General features: G+C 39.2%; 1 protein-coding gene and 1 non-coding gene across 24 annotated transcripts in view; both read right to left on the reverse strand.

Annotated features, from left to right (window-relative positions):
* Positions 1 to 19939, reverse strand: part of CADPS2 (calcium dependent secretion activator 2) — a 540930-nt gene that overhangs the window by 62308 nt on the left and 458683 nt on the right. For 14 of the 23 annotated variants that reach the window (XM_045052688.1, XM_045052669.1, XM_045052676.1 and 11 more), the window contains 3 exons: positions 17276 to 17432; positions 2492 to 2633; positions 2247 to 2366 (listed from right to left, as the gene is read on the reverse strand). In XM_045052688.1, the coding sequence (XP_044908623.1) occupies positions 2247 to 2366; positions 2492 to 2633; positions 17276 to 17432 (419 nt within the window). The remainder of the gene's footprint in view (positions 1 to 2246; positions 2367 to 2491; positions 2634 to 17275; positions 17433 to 19939) is intronic. The other 9 variants (XM_045052678.1, XM_045052677.1, XM_045052686.1 and 6 more) reach the window with 1 other exon arrangement.
* Positions 14050 to 14179, reverse strand: LOC111559651. Its single transcript, XR_002740775.1, has one exon.

The raw sequence follows: 19939 nt of genomic DNA on the forward strand, positions 1-19939 counted from the left end.
AAAGCCATAGTTGTGTTGTACTTTTAATTCCTTATATATATGAAATGGAACGATTCGGGCGGTATTTAATGCTTTATAACAAAAATTTAAAAAACTGGCACCTGGCCTGGCTCAGTCAGTGGAGCATGCAACTCTTAATCTTGGGGTCGTGGGTTCAAGTCCGACATTGGGAATAGAGATTACTTTAAAAAATAAAAATAAAATCTTTAACAACTCCCTCCTCCCCTCCCCCTGCAAATAAAAAAAAACAACAACTAGTTGTGATTACATCATAACATTAATAAGTAATTCTGAGCACCCTGCTGAAGAGCCTAATGTTGATAATCCTAGCAGGAAAAGATAATAGTGACTAACTTGTATACCATATTTTTTTATTTATCCAGAATGATGAAAATATGAGCACTTTATTTACAAAGCCACAGTCTGTCCTGACTCGTGTCCTGAGGGTCATTTTAAATAGGGGCTTCCAATAATGAGATTCAGGTTTCAGACATACCTCAAAGCTAATAAAATAATAATGACAAAAAAATCTAAATTTCACAAGGTAATGCCCACAATGGTGTTCTTGGTGAAAATCAAGGGGGGGGGGGGAAACAGATGAGGGATGAGGAAGAAGAGGAGTGAAATTATAAAACAGTATTAAGAAGCACAAAAACACATCAACTTAGATTCATTATACTTCCTAGATAATTGCCAAGCACACACACACACCACTCTATACACCGTAAGTGCCCAAAGCATTTGCCTGATAAAGATTCACATGTAACCCAATATCCTAATAATTAGCACGGGCACAGTGACGATGTTTAACTTAGAGAAGTATTGCTAAGCTGTCTTGCAAGTTATTCTTCTCTTTCTTGGTCTTCTTTTCTTGAACGTATGCAGCCTTGACTGGGAGCAGGTTTAACAGTGGTGGGAGGACTGGCACACAGGATGCTGGACAAGTTCTTAGCTAGTATATTCTCTGGAAGCCTGATACATAAATGAGAGGAGTGAGAGCTTGGTTGTCAGGCAGACCTCAATTCGAAGCTCACCTCTGTCACTCACTTACTGTGAGACCCCGGGCAGGTTCTGTTTCTTACCTTCTTTAGGACTTGGTTTCCTTAACTGTAAAACGGGGACAATGACATTTACCTCACAGGGTTGTTATAAGGCTTAAATGAGATAAAGGATTTGGCACTGTAACTGGGACATAATAAATGCTCAATAAATGGTAGCTATTTTTCTTCCTCTAGTATTATTCTTTCTAGCTGACTTCATGGGAGATCTTGGGCAAAACAGGGACTATTATTGAGTTCATCTGTTGCCTATGAGGCTCATATTTTTGAAAACTATACAATCATGAATAATGATGACTGATGACAGTAATAATGACAATAAAATCATAATGTAGAATAGGAGTAGTTATTATGATTGAGAGCCTAGGGTGTGCCAGGAACTTTTCATAGTTTTCTCCCCCCTTTTTTCTTCTCACAAAAATGTCTTTAAATTACGTATCATAACCATTTCAGAGCTGAGGAAACTGAGGGTAGGAGAGAACTTAATGAATAACGAGCAAGGGTCTAAATGCAGTGCTGCTCAATTTCAAAGCCTGTGTCCTTTTCGTTTTAATGACCCTTAGTTACCAAATCTGCAATAGGTAGGCTTATCACAAGGTGGAGTTAATAAATACAGTTTTTAAAGATACACAGATTATGTAAAAATAACGGGTCACATCAACTGATATGTGAAAGGACAAAAGAAGAATTTGCTCGTGTTAGGAAATAAAGGACAATCACTTCTCTGCAACCTACAATATTATTTCTTTAAAAGTGAGACTAAGAAAAAAGGATTATATTCTTGAAACTGTTCTTACAATGGTTTTCTCCATGTGCAAGAGAACCTATGTGGGAAGTAACAAAGCTGGAGTCAACTAAGGTTCCTAGACATACTGGTACCACATTGATTGCCTGAACTCTATGATTTAGGCTGGAGTCTACAACCTGGGTTGCAAAATGACCTCGGACCAACAGATTACATACAGGCTACATCAATCCAATGAGTGTTAAAAAAAAAACAAAACTGCATCATTTATCATCGCTATGCTAAGCTTAGCTTAATAGCTTAAAAACTCAAACAAAACCAAAACATAGTGTCCCTCAACCAACGATGATAAATGCCATGCAATCTAAACACATGTGCACAGAACACAGCCCAGGCCATGCACTAGCTCACACACCACCAGGAAATAAGTGAGGAATACACACGTGGACTCATATAAAGAAGCCATCCACGAAGGAGTAGAAAAGCTAGGAATCTGTGGAAGATTAAGAGGCAGACTTGGAACTTTTGGAAGAGCTACATTGGGAAGACTGTTGGCGATATTCCTGTAAAGAAACAAACAACGTGGGAAGGGACCACCATAAGCAAGAACTACAGACGGCCACGTGTAAAGTCATAAGGTCAGGATTGAAGAGACAGATGTTCCATGGACACCAGGCAAGATACCCACTTGACAGGCTGCCACGTCTCTTGCTCGAAGCCTCTGTGAATTGACTGGGCAATGGAGGACTCCATGAGATCCACGTAGCGAACAACCAAGGGCACAAAGATCTCTTGCAAGTGTTTGTGAAATTTTCCATTACGTAAAAGTGCTGAAATAGTCAAGCAGAAATATGTTTGTCAGAGGGATCACATCAGGCATTTGGGAAACAGGGGTGAAAAAAATGTTTCCTGAAAGAGTCTGACACAGAAGAACTGACATAGATGATAATGGGTCTTGCTCCTCATATTGAATATATCATGAGAGCTAATCAAGAAGTATAATCAACCTCCTAAGCATGGCTGTCAAAACTGCAAATAGATTATATCTCTATAAAATGTTCCTGGCAGGTGGTATGTTTTTACTTTCTAAGAGGTTTAACACATGAGGCATAGGACTACTTGCTAGAGATTCAAGGGAGCTATTGGATACACTGAAGGTCTTGACACATGTAAATATAGTGATAAAGAGCGTTACAATCCCTGTGCTATACTGTGTATCACAAAGAGCTAAACCCATTTAATTCTAAGAGCTAAGCTTGATTACTTGTAAGAGATGCACTTATTTAATTCACCAGGAGGGTGACTGTGGCCTTGGGAATGTCTGATCTGATTCATGAACTTTTCAGTTATTTGTGGATTTTCTTGTTACCCAATTTTCCACATGAGTCTTTGAAAACAGCATATCCCCTGCATTTTCCAGGTGTCCATTTGTCTTTAATGAATTCTACTGTGGAACACCCTACTTACAGCAGTTGTAGAGGTCTTAGAATTTGTGCTACTGGGACAGGACTGTTTAGTAAGTAGGTAGTAGGTAAGGTGCACCTCCCTATACCAGAAGGTGGATGCTTTCTATGCACAGGACATAATTTCATTAGAAGACGCTCAGTGCTATCTATACACTCTTTGTGTCCCACCCATCCACTCCCCTGACAAATTCATAGGTTGAAATCCTAACTTCCAATGTAATCGTATTAGGAGGTGGAGCCTTGAAGGGATGATTCGGTCATGAGGGCAGAGTCCTCATGAACAAGATTAGTACCCTCATAAAAGAGATCCCAGAGAAATCCTTCGACCCTTTTGCCATTGAGGACACAGCTCAACGATGGCCATCTAGGAAGCAAGTTCTCACCGGATAATGAATCTGTGGGCACTCTGATCCTGGACTTCCCAGCCCCCAAAACTGTGAGAAATATATTTCTGTTGTTTATAAGCCACCCAATCTCTGGTACTCTGTTGTAACAGCCTGAATGGACTAAGACAGCCAGTATGTGTCTAAGTTGCACCATGAAAGAACAGAGAATCTATAGGAAAATACTAAGTAATGTTACGTAATATTCAATAAATAATTTGAAATTTTTTAGATGATGGTACATGTTTGTTTCTCAAGTGAACATATCTTAAACCCAGCTGTGATTTTTTTTGACTCTCAAAGTGAAAACATATTCATTTCAAAATATACATCATGGTTGGCAAAGGTATTTCTGAAGAGATAGTCTTTTAATTGAGCCTAAATGACAGGGTGGCATTCACAGAAGATTTGGAGGGAAGATCTCCAGGTAGAGAGAAGAGCTGGTATGAAAGTTCTAGGCAGGGTATAAGCAGGTGCACTTCTAGAAGGACGAGAAAGCCAGTGTGGCAGGAGTAGGGTGAGAGACAGGGAAAGAATAGTGCAAGGTGATGTCTAGATGGTAGGACGTGGGTCCTCAGGGAAGCATCATTATTTTTATTATTATTAAGCAGAGGAGTGACACGACAGAATGTGTCTGGCAGCTGTGTGGAAGATGGGAGTGGATGACCAAGGCGGGGGGGGGGGGAAGCAAAGAAGGTACTCAGTGCTCAGTGCTTCACTGCAATAGACCAGGTAAAGGGTGATGGTGATGATGAATGGGGACTGGGATTAGAGCAGCAGAGGTGAAAGATGGGGGAAAGTTCTTCAGGACTCCCATTCACTTCTATGGATCTGAATAGCTGTGTGTGCCTGTGTACAAAATCTAATAACTAGTAACTTTAATAGTAATGTCATATAAAATGCTCCACTAAATATGCCAATTTCCCACATAAATCTTCCTCAGGGCAAAAATACCCCAAGAGCTAAATAGTGTTTTAAAACTTGGGCAAAGTATGTGATGCTTACCATAGTGGCATGAATACTGCTTTAATGGATTCTGAAATTTGTCAGAGGCTGGAAAACTACAGACATGTAAAAGTGGGGTTGGAAAAAATTCTAAATGCAGAGGAAAATACAACCCTGTTTTTTTTTTTCCTATTTCTAGTTAATTTGGTTTAGTATTTTTTGTGGTTAAGTAGGTTTTTTTTCTGGGTTATCTATATGCGAAAAGATTTCCTATTAAAGTGGGAATGATAATCATATTTAAAGATAAATGTCTTATTTAGGAGACTAATGTTATCTTAATGATGTTTTCATTAGCACACTGAAAAGAGCTTTATTTATTCCTAGAGATTCAATCAAAGAACTCAAGGTACTATAGATCACGTAATTCAGTTCCTTTTGCCAAATGTCACCTAAATAAGGATGTTGAACATTAAGGATGAAATATTCTCTCTCAAGCCACCTAAGTCACTGTGGTAAGCAAATTAAAAAATACACTCCTATCTGAATTTATTGGATCTCCACTTAACAACTCTCCTCCTTCTTCCTCCTCCTTGCCAGAATTTTTGGAGTGTCAAGCACAGTGCTAAGTCTTTTATATGCATTCTCTCATTTAATCATTACAAAAACTCTATGATAGAAGCACTATTATTATTTTTTTTAGTCTTATCAATAAGGAAACTGAGGCACAGAGGATTTAGGGGGCATGTGGCAAAGCCATCTAGTCATTAAACAATAGAGCAAGAGCCCTTAACCTCCATAGAGTATAATACTGCCACCTCTCAATTTACATAACCATAAACTATTATCTGTGTATGCATCCATTCATCATTCATCCAACCTACCAGCAGCCTATCAGCATCTTTTAAGACTTAGAAAAGTAGAGGTTATTTTAGGTAGAAAAATCTTGCAAATGACAAACACATTACTCCACATCTTAGATGAATTATGTTTTTAGAATTAGAATTTTGAAAAACTCAGTTACACTATGAATAAGTCAAGAGATTGAGCAAAACTATTAGACTCAATGAAGTGAAAAATGAATGAACACTGAAAATATTCAATGTGCTTATAATACGCATCGAAAGCTGGACAATTTCACATTGCTATGTAGCTAGACTATAGCCTAACCTTTAATTTATGTGGGCTACTAATAAAAAAATGCAGGGACACCTGGGTGGCTCAGTCGGTTAAGTGTCTGACTTCGGCTCAGGTCTTGATCTCACAGTTGATGGGTTCCAGCCCTGCGTTGGGCTCTGTGCTGACAGCTCAGAGCCTGGAGCCAGCTTCAGATTCTGTGTCTCCCTCTCTCTCTCTCTGCCCCCTCCTCCACTTGCACTCTGTCTCTCAAAAATAAATAAAAATGTAAAAAAAAAAAATGCAAAGAGCCACAGGCTCTACATCTTAGGTGCTGTTAAGCACTATCGTTATTTTTAACTAGTCCAAGACCAAAACACACACGCACCTATGAAATCATTACATCTACAAATGAGAGTAACTCTACCTCATCAAGCCAAACGCTACTTTATTATGCATTTAGAGATTAGGTATGTTGGTTATTAAGTCATACTTAGTTTGTTAAAATGAAGCACATAGGAGAATCAATACTCAATGTTGTTATTAAATGTTATAATGATTCTAAGATTAAGTACCAGTTGACTCAAATGTATTTCTAGCAAGAGCTCTCTTTTTTAATACACTTGCTAAGCCCTGAATTCACCAACTTGTTAAATAAGCCTGTTTCTCTCGTATTCCCACCATGGGAGTGAAAGCAGAGACTGTCCACCAGATCACTATATCTGAAGCTGGTGACTGTACTACCTGCTTGGCTTTTACTTTTTACATCCAAAGAGTAATCAAGACCTACGTACTTTGCATCCTTAATATCCATCTCAACACATCCCTCCCTCTCTTTATCGTCACTGCTGTTGCCCTACTTCCTCCAGCCTTCTTATCTAGTGCAGTAATCTCTTTCCTGGTCTCCAGGATCCATATTTTCTCTTTGTCAATCAAATCTCAAGCAGAGGGGCTTGCAAATATATAAAACTAGTAATGTCCTTCCTAAAGACTGTAAACCTTTAGTGGATCATCAGCAACAAACTCTAAAAGTCTTTGCATGACATGAAGGCCATCCATGCCATACCTTAAAACGACTTCTCTGGCTCATCTCTGTTGCCTGACCCTCATATTTGCTGTGGTCCAGCCATAATGATTTGCACGGTCAGTTCAAGTCTATAATTAACTCCTCCAAACCTTTCTGGAAATGTTTTGCTCTGCTGTCCCCTTGCCCAGTTACTGGTTCCCCCCGTTTACTCACTACTTTGTACAGACTTCCACGGTGGTCCAGATCATACTTCTGTACCTACTGCCATTTCTAATCTCCCCCACAAGGGTGCAGGGTCCTTGAGGCAGGGACCATGTCTGTATTCTTAGTATCTAGCAAAGTGCATGGCTCCAAGCAATCGTTCAAATGTTTGTTGAGTGAATAATTACTTGGATACAACATTAAGATGACTACACTATTATTCAGGAAACTGTCTAAGAACTTATTGAAGCCTGTATATCTCTTCAAATTTTATATAGAATATATGGTATTAAATGCTATTGGTATGAATATCCTATTTTTTTTAATGTTTATTTATTTTTGAGAGAGAGTGAAAGCACAGGGGAGGTGCAAAGAGAGAGAGAGGGAAAGAGAGGCTCCAAAGCTGGCTCTGTGCTGCCAGCACAAGCTCAAATTCACAAACCGTGAGATCATGACCTGAGCTGAAATCAGAAGCTAAACCTGAGCTACTCACGTGTCCTTGAATATCTTATTCAAAATAGGGTAGTCCAGATGTCTAAGACCAGACTACTAAAAATTCTGCTGGATATGAATGTGGCTATTTTATGTCTCTTATCTTAATGAATGTGGCAAGAGGAGTATTTTTTCTGTTCAGTCATGACTCTTGGTAGCAAACTAACACATCCTGAAGATTAGGAGAAAAGGGAGGTTTTCTCTATTTCCTAAGACCTGTCACAGATGCTTACTTCTGGCCAAAAGTCTGCTCATGTTGCCTCAGGGTGTTCCTTTTTTTTAAAAAAAATCAAATTATAGACCCATTTTCCAAAGTTTTAGAAAACTGGCAATTGGCAGTATTATTTCTTTGGTAATTAGACTCAGGAAAGGTGGCGGGGGGGGGGGTGCGTGGTGGAGAAGGGAGGGATGGAGAGAAGGAGGAAGAGAGAGAAGAAAAGAAATACAGAAAAAATGCAGAAGGAGCAAGAAAGAAAAGCAAAAGCTTCGGGTCAAAAGGCAAGACTAGAGAAACACACAGGACACTGTACTTGTGTATGTAAATGCATGCTCTTCTTCTCAGTTGCCCATATGCCAGTTTGCATTCCACTCCTATCAGGCACCATCAAACGCCCTCTTACTATGGAGCCCCAGGCATCAGAATGAGTGCTTCTATCTTCTCCATACGGTTTAGTAAGGGTAGGCTGCAATTTGGGGCTGCCACCTGTCCAGATCAAGCCTCTGCAGGGCACCCCTTCTAACAGCTTATTCCAAGAGGCAACTCCTCAATGTGGCCTCCTCCAAGAATGCTTCTGACATTATATCCGAGGTGTGGAAGCAGAAAGGACTGCTTGGAAGGAGTCTAAAATAGTGGTTACGAGAATGTAAGTGGAGGACCCAGCATCTACTTTGTTAAATAATCATTTTCCCCTCAAAGATTCCATGTTTCCAAATACCACCTTGTCAGAAAATAATGAAGCATCAATGACATCTAGCTGAACAGTACAATTAGAAATGGCAAAAAGGAAGCAAAAGGCTTAAATAAAAGGTAAACTAGGGATGCGGATGTGCCCAATTATTTTGAGCATCCCAATAATTAATAAATTAATGTTGATTATTTACATACCAAAAAGAGTCTTACATTTACAAAAGTACTTGTCATAGGCTTTTAATAGTAAGATTTCATCTAAGAATATAAACTATGATCCAATTAATAACAATTACTGAGATAGTAATCACTGGACAAGTGAAGAATAAGCAGATAAAAGAGTTCCTGTATTCTTTTTAGGGTAAAAATATGCTGGTGACTCCTGAGCCCATTTAATCCAATTTTATACTGTACCACCCCCTTCCAATCAGTCAGCATTAATGGATTACTAGGGTGAATGACTTCTCCTAAAATTCTAAATAGCCATTTGAGAAGGAAACTAGTAACTCATGACCAGCAAAATAAACAGCACTGACCACAATAAAAACAAGACTTTGCCATAAAACAACAATTATTCAAGGGACTACAAACTGTATGGATCCTGCACAGTGAAAACCCAGGAGACTAAGACATAAAATTAGTTGACAAATGTATACAGTGAGGATCACTGAAATCTGAACAAGGGCTTCAGGAGAAAAGTCAGGAAGCTTTCAGCCTAAAACACAATGATGTACAAGGAAGAAAATACACACAGCGAAACAACAAAAAAAATCCCCTGAGATCTAGGAATAGCACCAGCCAAGAATCTGGCACATTAAATAGGCACTACATAAATGTGTGTTTGCTGAATAAATACCAATAAATATCCACTGCCTAAAGGAAACTCTGAGAGTGTCCCTTCGAAGTTTAAGTAGAATAGGAAACTCACTGGGTTTTATTTTCCTTTTAATTAAAAGCTTAATAAGTAAATCTATATAGTTTGGTAATATTTAATTTGTACAATTACGAGCATAACAACCTCCTAAAACCACATCCAATTCTTCCTTTCCCCTTGGTGCACTTGTTAAAAATTATCTACCTACCTACCTACCTACGTATCTGCCTAACCTACCTAAGGAGCGATAGCACTGGTGTTATGTTTCCTATATTTTGGACAGCAACCCCAAATCCAACAAATCCAAGTTGAAAACTATAATTAAAGATGCCATAGTACAGTACACATAATTGAGTTCTATTTCTACAATCTATTGCATTATAGTCAGTAAGGCAATATATGTCCATATGCTCTACTAGATGATAAGCTTTTCAAGGGCCAGGACTGTTTTTTAATCCAGGTTTCTGCAAAGTCACTGGGACTTGTAAATTTTAGGCATTCAGTACATGTTTGTTGCAGAATTAATTCAGGAAAAAACCCGATATAAACATTAACCAAGGCTTAGGGTAAACATAGACAACGAAGTCTCATGGTCCTGCTCTTCTCATGCTGTCTTTTATGAGATTAATAAAAAAACCCAAATGGAGAAGTCTGTAATTTTATTCCAGTTACATACAGCTTTCTGACTGGGATTATGTTCCTCAATGCCTACCCTAGGTGATGAAAACAATTGAGTTCGGCTGTAACGTGATCAACAACCCTCAAGTGTAGGCTTCTTGATGCTCATGGCCGTAGGGGTTACAGAGCTTTCTGCAAATCTACTGTGAGGGACACGTAGGCATTTTAGAGCAGGTTATTTTTTTTTCAGGCATTAAGTTCTCATATATGAAAATATAAAAATCAGACTGAAAATTTTAGATGTCTACATGTGGTAAAGAATCTAGAGCAACACTGTGGAACTCAACTACCAAAAAAAAGGCTAGTGACTGCTTGCTTTTACATTTATTTTACTCTACACACTGGCAGAACACATTCTGACATGTAATTTGCTTTCAGTCAACTCTGGAAACTGGAGTTAAATACATTTTTGCATTTTTGTGGTCATCTCATCGTTTGTAAAAGTGCCTATCTATAAAACTAGGCTGGCACACAGCCCTGTTGTCATCTAGAAGTCATATCCTTTCTGCATTGTGCCTCGTAGATGTATGTACAGATGTATCTATAAACACCAATTCGTGAATTTCAGATGCACGGCTCATTTAAGTGCTTGAGACAGAATAACACGCAGGTGTCAGCCCTCCATATTTCAAAGCTTGAAGATTAACCTAATATACAATATGGTGACCTAACCATTCTTCATTTGAAATAAATCTGAAAAATAATCTCTGATACAGCCTAAGTGTGAGAATAACCCAGCGGGATTTCCACTTCTTCATTTCTTAATGAGTTTTTTGATAATGAGAGGTGACTTTGCCAGTCACTCTGGGCTCTATTATGGCTAATTTGACTCCACTTCACTCTCCTTGTTAATTATTAACACTAGCCTTTTTATCCTCATGAGACCACATTCCAATTTTTCCTTTTTCGATTTTTATGAGCCCATCTTTATGAAGGTGAAAGTCTTGGAGAATAGGTTTTCACTTAGTGCAGAGCCCGAACATTTATTATTCGTTTAGGCAGAGACGCTGTGACATTGATTATATAAGCACGGGTGTTCTTCAGGATGGCTTTAATGTGCTAGCAATGTGAAAAGGCTGTTAATTAAAGAAGAAGCACCGTGGTATTTTTCACTTGGGAATCAGTTCCCAAAAGAATGGTCATTTGCCACTTGCTAACATATCCACAGATTAAAAGGTGACTAGCTCTAAGGGTTTGCCTTTCAGTAGTGCTGAAAGAAATGATTTGTGCCATTTGCAGATGGCTTTCATTTGTCAGAAGCGGTCACTTGCCATATCTATTATCGACAGGACAATTGTGGCAGACAGCACGCAAGGGTAGAATCTATTTGTACTAGCGTAAGAGTCGCACAGCATCATTTAACTATCATGCTAATTGCTTCATTATGAAAACATTTATTTTCCCTCAACTTTAATACATCTCTTTCTCAAAATTGTTTCCTTAGATACCATTTAAAGTAATTACCCACCTAATTATCTCTTTAGTTGGGGCAGGGGGAGTGGATCAGGGTGGACGGAGGTAGGATGGAGGGACGAGCGGGAGCTCAGTCTTTTCTGGACAGAAATGAAGGAGCCGGAGTTTGTTTTCATCATCAGCCCTGCTCTGGGAATCAGTGGGTGAGTCTGTGAGGGGCGGGAGATTGGGGACAGTTGCTAAAATTATGGTGCAGCTGATACTCTTCCCTGGAGGAAAACTACATTTCATCTCCAAGGGTTCTTAAGGCTAAGACTTTCCCCAATCATGCCCAACTCTACGGAAAGACGCATGACCCCGACAGAATTTTTCTCCTCCTTACAACAGAAACTGAATCTGCTGTCTTGAATCTTTCCCCCAACTAATTAGTTCAGTCCCTGGCATTCTCATTGTGGACGTTTCATATCATACGTGATAGGACAACATATACCATTTATCTGATTCTGTACCCTTTGACCAACTCTCTTCCTCTGCCCCCACAACTCAAGGGCTTTATGAAAATTTTCTGAGGTGAAAACAAAACTTCATGGAATCTCCTGTCTTCCTTTAAAAAATTATATTATTTTGTAAATGCCCCAGAATCTGTTTTTGTTTGCACAGGCCAAGACGGAACTGGAGACCAAGGGGGCGGGCTCCTGCTCACCTCTGTCTGTGACTCCCATTGGCCAGCTCCTGCCTGGCCACATCACCTCTTAGGGATTTACTTTCCTAGGCTGGAAAATGGAGAGCTTTGTCTAAAATCCTGTCCCCTTTCCAAAAGATAAACACCTATTTTAAAAATATCCAAGCAGGGGCGCCTGGGTGGCTCAGTCGGTTGGGCAGCCGACTTCGGCTCAGGTCATGATCTCGTGGTCCGTGAGTTCGAGCCCCGCGTCGGGCTCTGTGCTGACCACTCAGAGCCTGGAGCCTGTTTTGGATTCTGTGTCTCCCTCTCTCTCTGACCCTACCCTGTTCATGCTTTGTCTCTGTCTCAAAAATAAATAAACGTTTAAAAAAAATATCCAAGCATTAAGAAAGATGGGAAACAACCAGTGGGGACATATTGAATTATTCATTAAAAAAAAACGCAAAACAACTCGGCTACCAAGTTTTCAAGGCACAAATAAATGAAGTAAAATTTTTAACCCGTACCTCCACTACTTTGAGGTGTGTCAGTAATTTTTATTTTGGGAATGCCAACATAAGCATGCAACATTATTATAAGTCACAACCATTTAAAATCTATAGTATATAATTAGTTGTGTACCACATGTGGGCTAACAGTAAGCACCGTTATTTAGCAAATTCTCGCCCGTTCCAAGACTGGACATTTCAGAGTGATCTGTTTCCTTTACTCCTGGTTAAAGTTGTAATTAATTATAATTTGGACTCTAACGCTAATTGGGTCAATGTGGAAAAAACTGTCATGCCATAGTACTGATGTAAGGCTCTTTGTTTCTAGGGGGAATTAAAAGGATAGAAGTTGTATGTTTTCCTAAAGCTTTCCAAAAGGCCAATACAGGGGCAGCGGTAGGTTGATATTTTAACATTTGAACTGAGTTCACTAAATCGCCATCTGAATATTTCAGGAATTTAATAAAACAAACACATAATTATTAACAATATTCTTCATTACTATCAAGAGTGAATTAATAGCAAAAAGAAAGTACAATTTACCAACTATCAAGATACTCAGTGGTCTTGGCTTTGGATAGTAACTTCTGAGTTTGAGAGGAAAGTGACTGCATTGTATTTCAATTCCCCAGACTCTACTGTGCTCCCAATACCAAAAGGAAATTATGGCACTGGGGAACTTTTCTATTTACCTCACTACATGGAGGAGCTGTTTTTCTCTGAAATAATTGATGTTTTCTCAAATCTGTTAATCACTGCAAAATCAAAGCCAAGATCTAGACTTACCTCAAAACTGATAGTGCTCAAAAGAGATCAGTAATAAATGCTTCCATGTTTTAGTTGAATAATTTACAACACAACATAAAACTATATGCATTTAATAGTAGCCAATGTTATAGAAATGGTTTAAAACGGGAAATTTTTAATTTAAAATTCAATTATTTTGAATTAAATATATGCAGGTCTGGCTAAAAATTAACTTTCTGCTATTCTCACTTTAGTGTTCCTTTTTATTTTTCTAGTTCTACAGAAAGTGGTTTATTGCTTTTAGAACAAAATAAGATGCTTTCAGAACTTTTGTTAGTGAAGAAAAACCGCTAGCACTTGAAAACTTTTCTAAAACATTATTTTGTCAGCTGATGGAAGTAGGCACTTCAACAGAGAAAACTCTCCCCCGTGCAACTGTGTGGAGCCCAAGCTGTCCAATTCGATGCAGCTAATGGCTTAGAAGCGGGACTTGTATTTGCAACTGGCCTCCTGAGTGTCAGGTCTGATCTCCTTGCCTTGATGCCCGAGGTACTCTTTCTTCTCCGGCACCCACTCACGGCTCTCTCTCACCACCCTGCACCACGCAATCCCGTATGAGACCCTGTTTAGGTGTGTTTGTTAGGTGCTGCCTATGGATCAGGCAGGGGGCCAAGCTACTTTTGGGACAACACAGGCTAATATCAATCAGCTCATGAGAGTCTGGCAGTATCTAAGGAGAGCCAGAGGCCTCCTGCCCAGTGTTGCCACTTTAGACCCTCGTGTGTCTGTGGCCTGATATAGACCAAGTGGGAGCTCCCAGCAACTACAGATGTCTGAGGCAGGAAAATAAGGTTATTAGGTCATGACAGCCCCGACAATGATCCTTGAGAGCTGATCTTGGCCTCCAACCCCGGCTGAAGAGAAAAGGGACCCACACAGCCCCATGGGAGAGAGGCCCTTCGTTTTAGTGTTCTTTTTGATATAACTCTCATAAATTCACACCTGCAATGCAAGAACTCTTATTAAAAATAAATACTAGGGATGTCTGGGTGGCTCAGTCAGTTGAGGGTCCCACTCTTGACTTCGGCTCAGGTCATGATCTCATGGTTCATGGGATTGAGCTCCATGGACTCTGTGGTGACAGCTTGGAGCCTGTTTGGGATTCTCTCTCTCCTTCTCTCTCTGCCCCCAACCCCCTGCCCCCGCCCCACTCTCTCTCTGTCTCAAAATAAATACATAAGCTTAAAAAATAAATATTAAAAGAGGCCAATTCAGTGTTTGCCGTTTAGGTCCCCCCCCCCCAAATTTCTTAGAAACCTATACTTGTTTTCTCCATGCATAAATACTGATATGTTGAATAAGTTAAATGATTCATCACCTTTACTGTTTGACTATGAACAATAAATGCCTCATTTTTGAATGAACTCCCAAATAAATTTAAATATGGTCAATTCTTGACTTTTTCATACAAATGGAGAAAGCAATGCTCAAAATAAGCTTACAACTATTTATGTTCAGTTGGGGACTTAATGAATAATACATATATTTATTTTTGACAGCAGGTTTATTATCTTAAGATAATATGAAACCTGACTTATAATTTCTTAGCAGAAAATAAATGATGCTAAGAGACTGGGAAAAGAAGAAGGTCATTCAAAGTCTGCTAGCTGGGAGGAGGGAACCAAAGTACAACTTAAAAGCTGGCTGGGATCATTTGCAGAATGAATGATTCACATACAGATAATGTGGGTTTAGCTACTTCTGACAGTAGACATTGTGGTTAAATATGAATTAGGAAATGTAGCTTAGTTCTTTGGCTTTCTAGTAGGATATTTTGGAAATGAAATTGGATAGGAGAATGAAATTAGTTGAAAGAGTCGAGACTGAAATTTTCAGACTAACACCTATAATATTTATTTTGTGTCTACTATATGTGCACTATTATGGTGTTCAATCCTCACCACCAATGACACTGTATGTACTATTATTTTCCTTCCTTTATAGATGAAGAACCTAAAGTTCACAGGGGTCAAGCTACTGTCAAAGGTCAAGTTGCAAGTGGCAGAGACAGATGTGAATCTCTCTGGCATCACAGTCCATGTTAATAATTACTAAAAATCACACCTCTCTTACTATAACGGAGGTTCTTGACCTGCCATCCTAAATCTGATGTCTATGGGGAGTCTAATATTACACACAATTTCATATTAATGTGGATTTCCCCTCCAGCAAAACAGTTACAGTTTTATCAGAGACTGAAAAGGATGAACAACAAAGAAAGGTAAGATGTAACAGAGCAGAGTGAGGAACAAAACCGAAAGAGTAAGTTTTTTAGTTAAAAAAATTAAAAATGTTTGAGAGAGAGAGAGAGCAAGAGAAAGAGGGGACAAGGAACAGGGGAGAGGCAGAGAGGGAGGGATAGAGAATCCCAAGCAGGTTCCATGCTGTCAGTGCAGAGCCCGACCCAGGGCTCAAACTCATGAACTGTGAGATCATGACCTGAGCTGAAATCAAGAGTCAGACGCTTAACTGACCAAGCCATCTGGGCGCCCCAAGAGTAATTTTTAAAAAAAATTTTTTTTAACATTTATTTATTTATTTTTGAGACAGAGAGAGACAGAGCATGAACAGGGGAGGGGCAGAGAGAGAGGGAGACACAGAATCTGAAACGGGCTCCAGGCTCTGAGCTGTCAGCACAGAGCCTGATGCAGGGCTCGAACTCACGGACCGCGAGATCGTGACCTGGCTGAAGTCGGACGCTTAACCGACTGCGCCACCCAGGCGCCCCTAAAACAAAGATAAATGTAAAGACATGGATTTAAGTTTAAGCCTACAAGTACATAATAGTGATGTCCTGGAACGAGGGCAGTAAAAGGATCTGGAGTTTTAAGTTACATTAAGTTTGCAATGTATCACAGGTGACTGAGTTCCTTGGCAAGTTAGAGCAGCATGAGCTGCACAAAGACAAGGCAGAGGGACAGCACCTCTCCTGGGGGTCTGGGTTACTCAGGCCACGTTGTGAGCACTGTGCTCTTCACAGCACCACACTCCAGAGCAATACTGAAACACGGACTGAGGTCTATGCAGAGGAAGGTGGTAAGAGTGGTAATGGGCACAGAAACACTATCATGCGAGAAAGGACTGAATGACCTAGCAATAATGGCTCAGAGAAGAAAACACACAATAGTACAAGGCTGTTACATCGATCACGTAGAACAAGTCAGAAGCAGAGGGGAGGGGGCGGCAGAGATCAACTTGGTCTATAATGGGAAGAACAGGATAGAACAGGTAATTGGTGACCTGTGATCACTGCAAGTGTTGAAGCAAAGGCCGTCAGTAGTAACCAAACTTGGGTTTAAGGGTACTTTAAAAAGAATCATCATAAGGAAGGCCTAGGAATCTGTGTGTTAAGAAATGTCCCCATAAAGTTCTGATGTAAAACTAGGTTTGTTCTGGCTTCTAGAAGACCATGTACCAGAAAAGTTGTAGAAGTTGTTATTGCATTGGAAAGAAATGTCTCAATAGAGGACCTTTACATCCTCCTAAATTTCTAAATACTGAGAGAGCAACCCATACCACACAGCAATATTACACCATCATTACGGAAGTGAATCCCTCTCAGGCAAACAAAACTGTCAGAATGCATATTAGTAGAAGCCTTAACATAGCATGATTCTTAGAATAATGGCACATTTCTAAGTTGTCTTTCAGAGATGCAAGTATTCTCAAGTGCTTTAGAAATGCTAACCTCTGAAGATTTTCTGATTCACAAGGTACAGCGAAGATGCCTATAATTATCAGTTCTTGATAAAAGCAGAAGGGTAGAAATAAGAGGAACTTCAGAGGCCAGTGGAGAAATCTGGGCATATTACTGGTTTCCCCCAAGAACCCAGCTTGAAAAAGTCAAGGAGACTGAGGAAACATTAATGTTATCAATGTCAATCTTGTTCAGTGAGTATGAGAGCTCTATAAATACACATTCACTCACACAACATTCTCTTCATCGACCTTCCCCTCCCCATTTCATATATGAAAGAAAACGCACGTGCTTACTGTCATTTCTGAGGAAATTATTAAGTAGTTGGAAAAGAGGAAAACTATCCCAGGAGTCTTGTGGTTGGGCCTCCAGTGCAGTATCCATATCCACTGTGAATAAAGCCCAAAATTTCTCTGCATGCTCTGCCAATAAATCAGGCCACCAGGCAAATGCCTATAAAAGGATAAATAAATAATGTAAAATTAGATTACTTCTTAGAAACACACACAAATACCCTGCCACCTGAGAACATGTCATTAAAAGTGAAATTGTAGTAGAATGCTATAAAATAGGATATGTAACACATTTAAAAATAAGTCTACTCATAGAAAAAAGCGATAGTAGAAATACACAAAAACATTCATAAGTAGTTATACTTAAATTATGAAATAGATTTTTTGTTTTATATTTTCAAATGTTATATATTAAACATGTATTTTTAAAGTGAAGTGATAAATGTCATTTTGCATTTTAATTCTATTTTAGATTCCCTATTTCATTCAATGCCAAATTTGCTTATTTAAAATTTGTGCATAACATTTTTTCTCACATTTAAAAAATACTACTTTTTTATTTGTAGTACTTTAAAAAATAAATCTAAGGTGTAAAGCTAAAATATACTTTCAAAGGGAGGGATTTCTTAACTCTGATGTTAATTAGGTGCTCCAATGGTCTTTGTCGTAACTAGTCTTCCATAGTCTCTCTGATGCCCAGCATTTTAATTTTGCAGGTCTTGGCATTGTATATATGACTATATATGCGAATATTTTAATTTCTGCCTCTTAATTAGACAGTAACACTACAAAGACAAGTCTGTATATGTTCTATTTATTATTTTATAGTCAGCTGGGCATTTTCTAGTGCCTTTTAGGTCATGGCAATATTCACTTAAAAAAATCTGCTGTTTATCTGAGTGAAAATAATATTTACTTTCTAGAAAGTTCTTGAAAACCATGTGGTCTGACCATGGACCACAGCACCAAGACTGCCTGCCCATGGAATCCAGCAGCAGGCCCAATCTCCCATGGTCCCTACCAACCAGCCCACCAAGAATCTCTTAATGGGATGATTAGTGAAGGGTTTTCCCTGAGGAAGCCAGTCTGTAGAGACTACAAGAGATGGCTGCTTCTTCATATGTGCAGACACCAACACAAGTCTTTAAGGACCATGAAGAATCAAAGAAACATGATATCAACAAAAGAACAAAATAAAGATCCAGTACCCAACCTAAAGACATGGAGATTTGCAAAGTGCCTGAAAGAATACAAAGATATCATCTTAAAGAAGCTCAATGAGCTACGAGAGAACACAGATGAACAACTAAATAAATTCAGGAAAACATTAAAAAAAATGAGAAGTTCAACAAAGAGACAGAAACCATAAGAACTAAACAAATATTCTAGAACTGAACAATGACTGAAAAATTCAACAGAGAGCTTCAACAGAGTTGATCAAGAAGAAAGAATCAAATCAATGAACTTGAAGACAAGTAATCTGAAGTTCTCCAGTCAGAGGAACAATAACAACAAAAGAATCAAACAAAGTGAAGAATGCCTACAGGATTCATGAGGTATCTTTGAATAAACCAGTGATAGATATTATGGGAGTCCCAAAGACAGGAGAGAAAGGGAAAGGGACAGAAAGCCTTTTTAAAAGAAATGGTGGCTGCAGCACCTGGGTGGCTCAATCGGTTAAGCGTTCGACTTTGGCTCAGGTGATGATCTCAGTTTGTGGGTTCGAGCCCCATGTCAGGCTCTGCACTGACAGCTCAGAGCCCGGAGCCTGCTTCGGATTCTGTGTCTCCCTTTCTCTCTGCCCCTCCCCCACTTGCACTCTGTATCTCAAAAATAAATAAACATTTAAAAAAAATAAAAAAAGAAAAGAAAAGAAATAGTGGCTGAAAACCTCCCAAACCTGGATAGGGAAATGGACATCCAGATTCATGAAACCTAAAGGACACCAAATTGCTTGACCTAAAAAAGTCCACACCAGGACACATTATAACTAAACTGTCAAAAGTCAAAGACAGAGAATTTTGAAAGCAGCAAGAGAAAAGTAATTCATCATATACACCCCCCACCACCTCACCAAAGCTATCAGATTTCTCAGCAGAAACCTTGGTGGCTTGGTGAGAGTGGTAAGATACATACAAATGCTAAAAAAAAAAAAACGCCAACCAAGAATACTCAGCAAACTTGTTCTTTAAAAATGAAGGACAAGTAAAGACTTACCCAGACAAAAGCTGAAAAAGCTCATTACCACTAGACTTGCCTTTACAGATAAGTGCTAAAGGGCATTCTTCCAAATTGAAACAAAGGATGCTAAACATTAACACAAACATATATGAAAATATAGGGTTGCCTGGGTAGTTGAGCGTCCTACTCTTGATTTCAGCTCAGGCCATGAACTTGTCGTTTTGAGCTCAAGCCCTGCATTGGATTCTGCACTGATGGTGCAGAGCCTGCTTTGGATTCTCCCTCTCTTTCTCTACCCCTCCCCGGCTTGTGCTCTGTCTCTCAAAAAAGAAACAATAAATAAATAAATACATACATACATACATACATACATACATACATACATACATACATATTGGGGCGTCTGAGTGGCTCGGTTGGTTAAGTGTCCCACTTTGGTTCAGGTCCTGATCTCACAGTTTGTGAGTTTGAGCCCCATGCCAGGCT

The sequence above is a fragment of the Felis catus genome, chromosome A2 (assembly GCF_018350175.1).
Source record: "Felis catus isolate Fca126 chromosome A2, F.catus_Fca126_mat1.0, whole genome shotgun sequence".
In the NCBI taxonomy this organism is placed as follows: Eukaryota; Metazoa; Chordata; class Mammalia; order Carnivora; family Felidae; genus Felis; species Felis catus.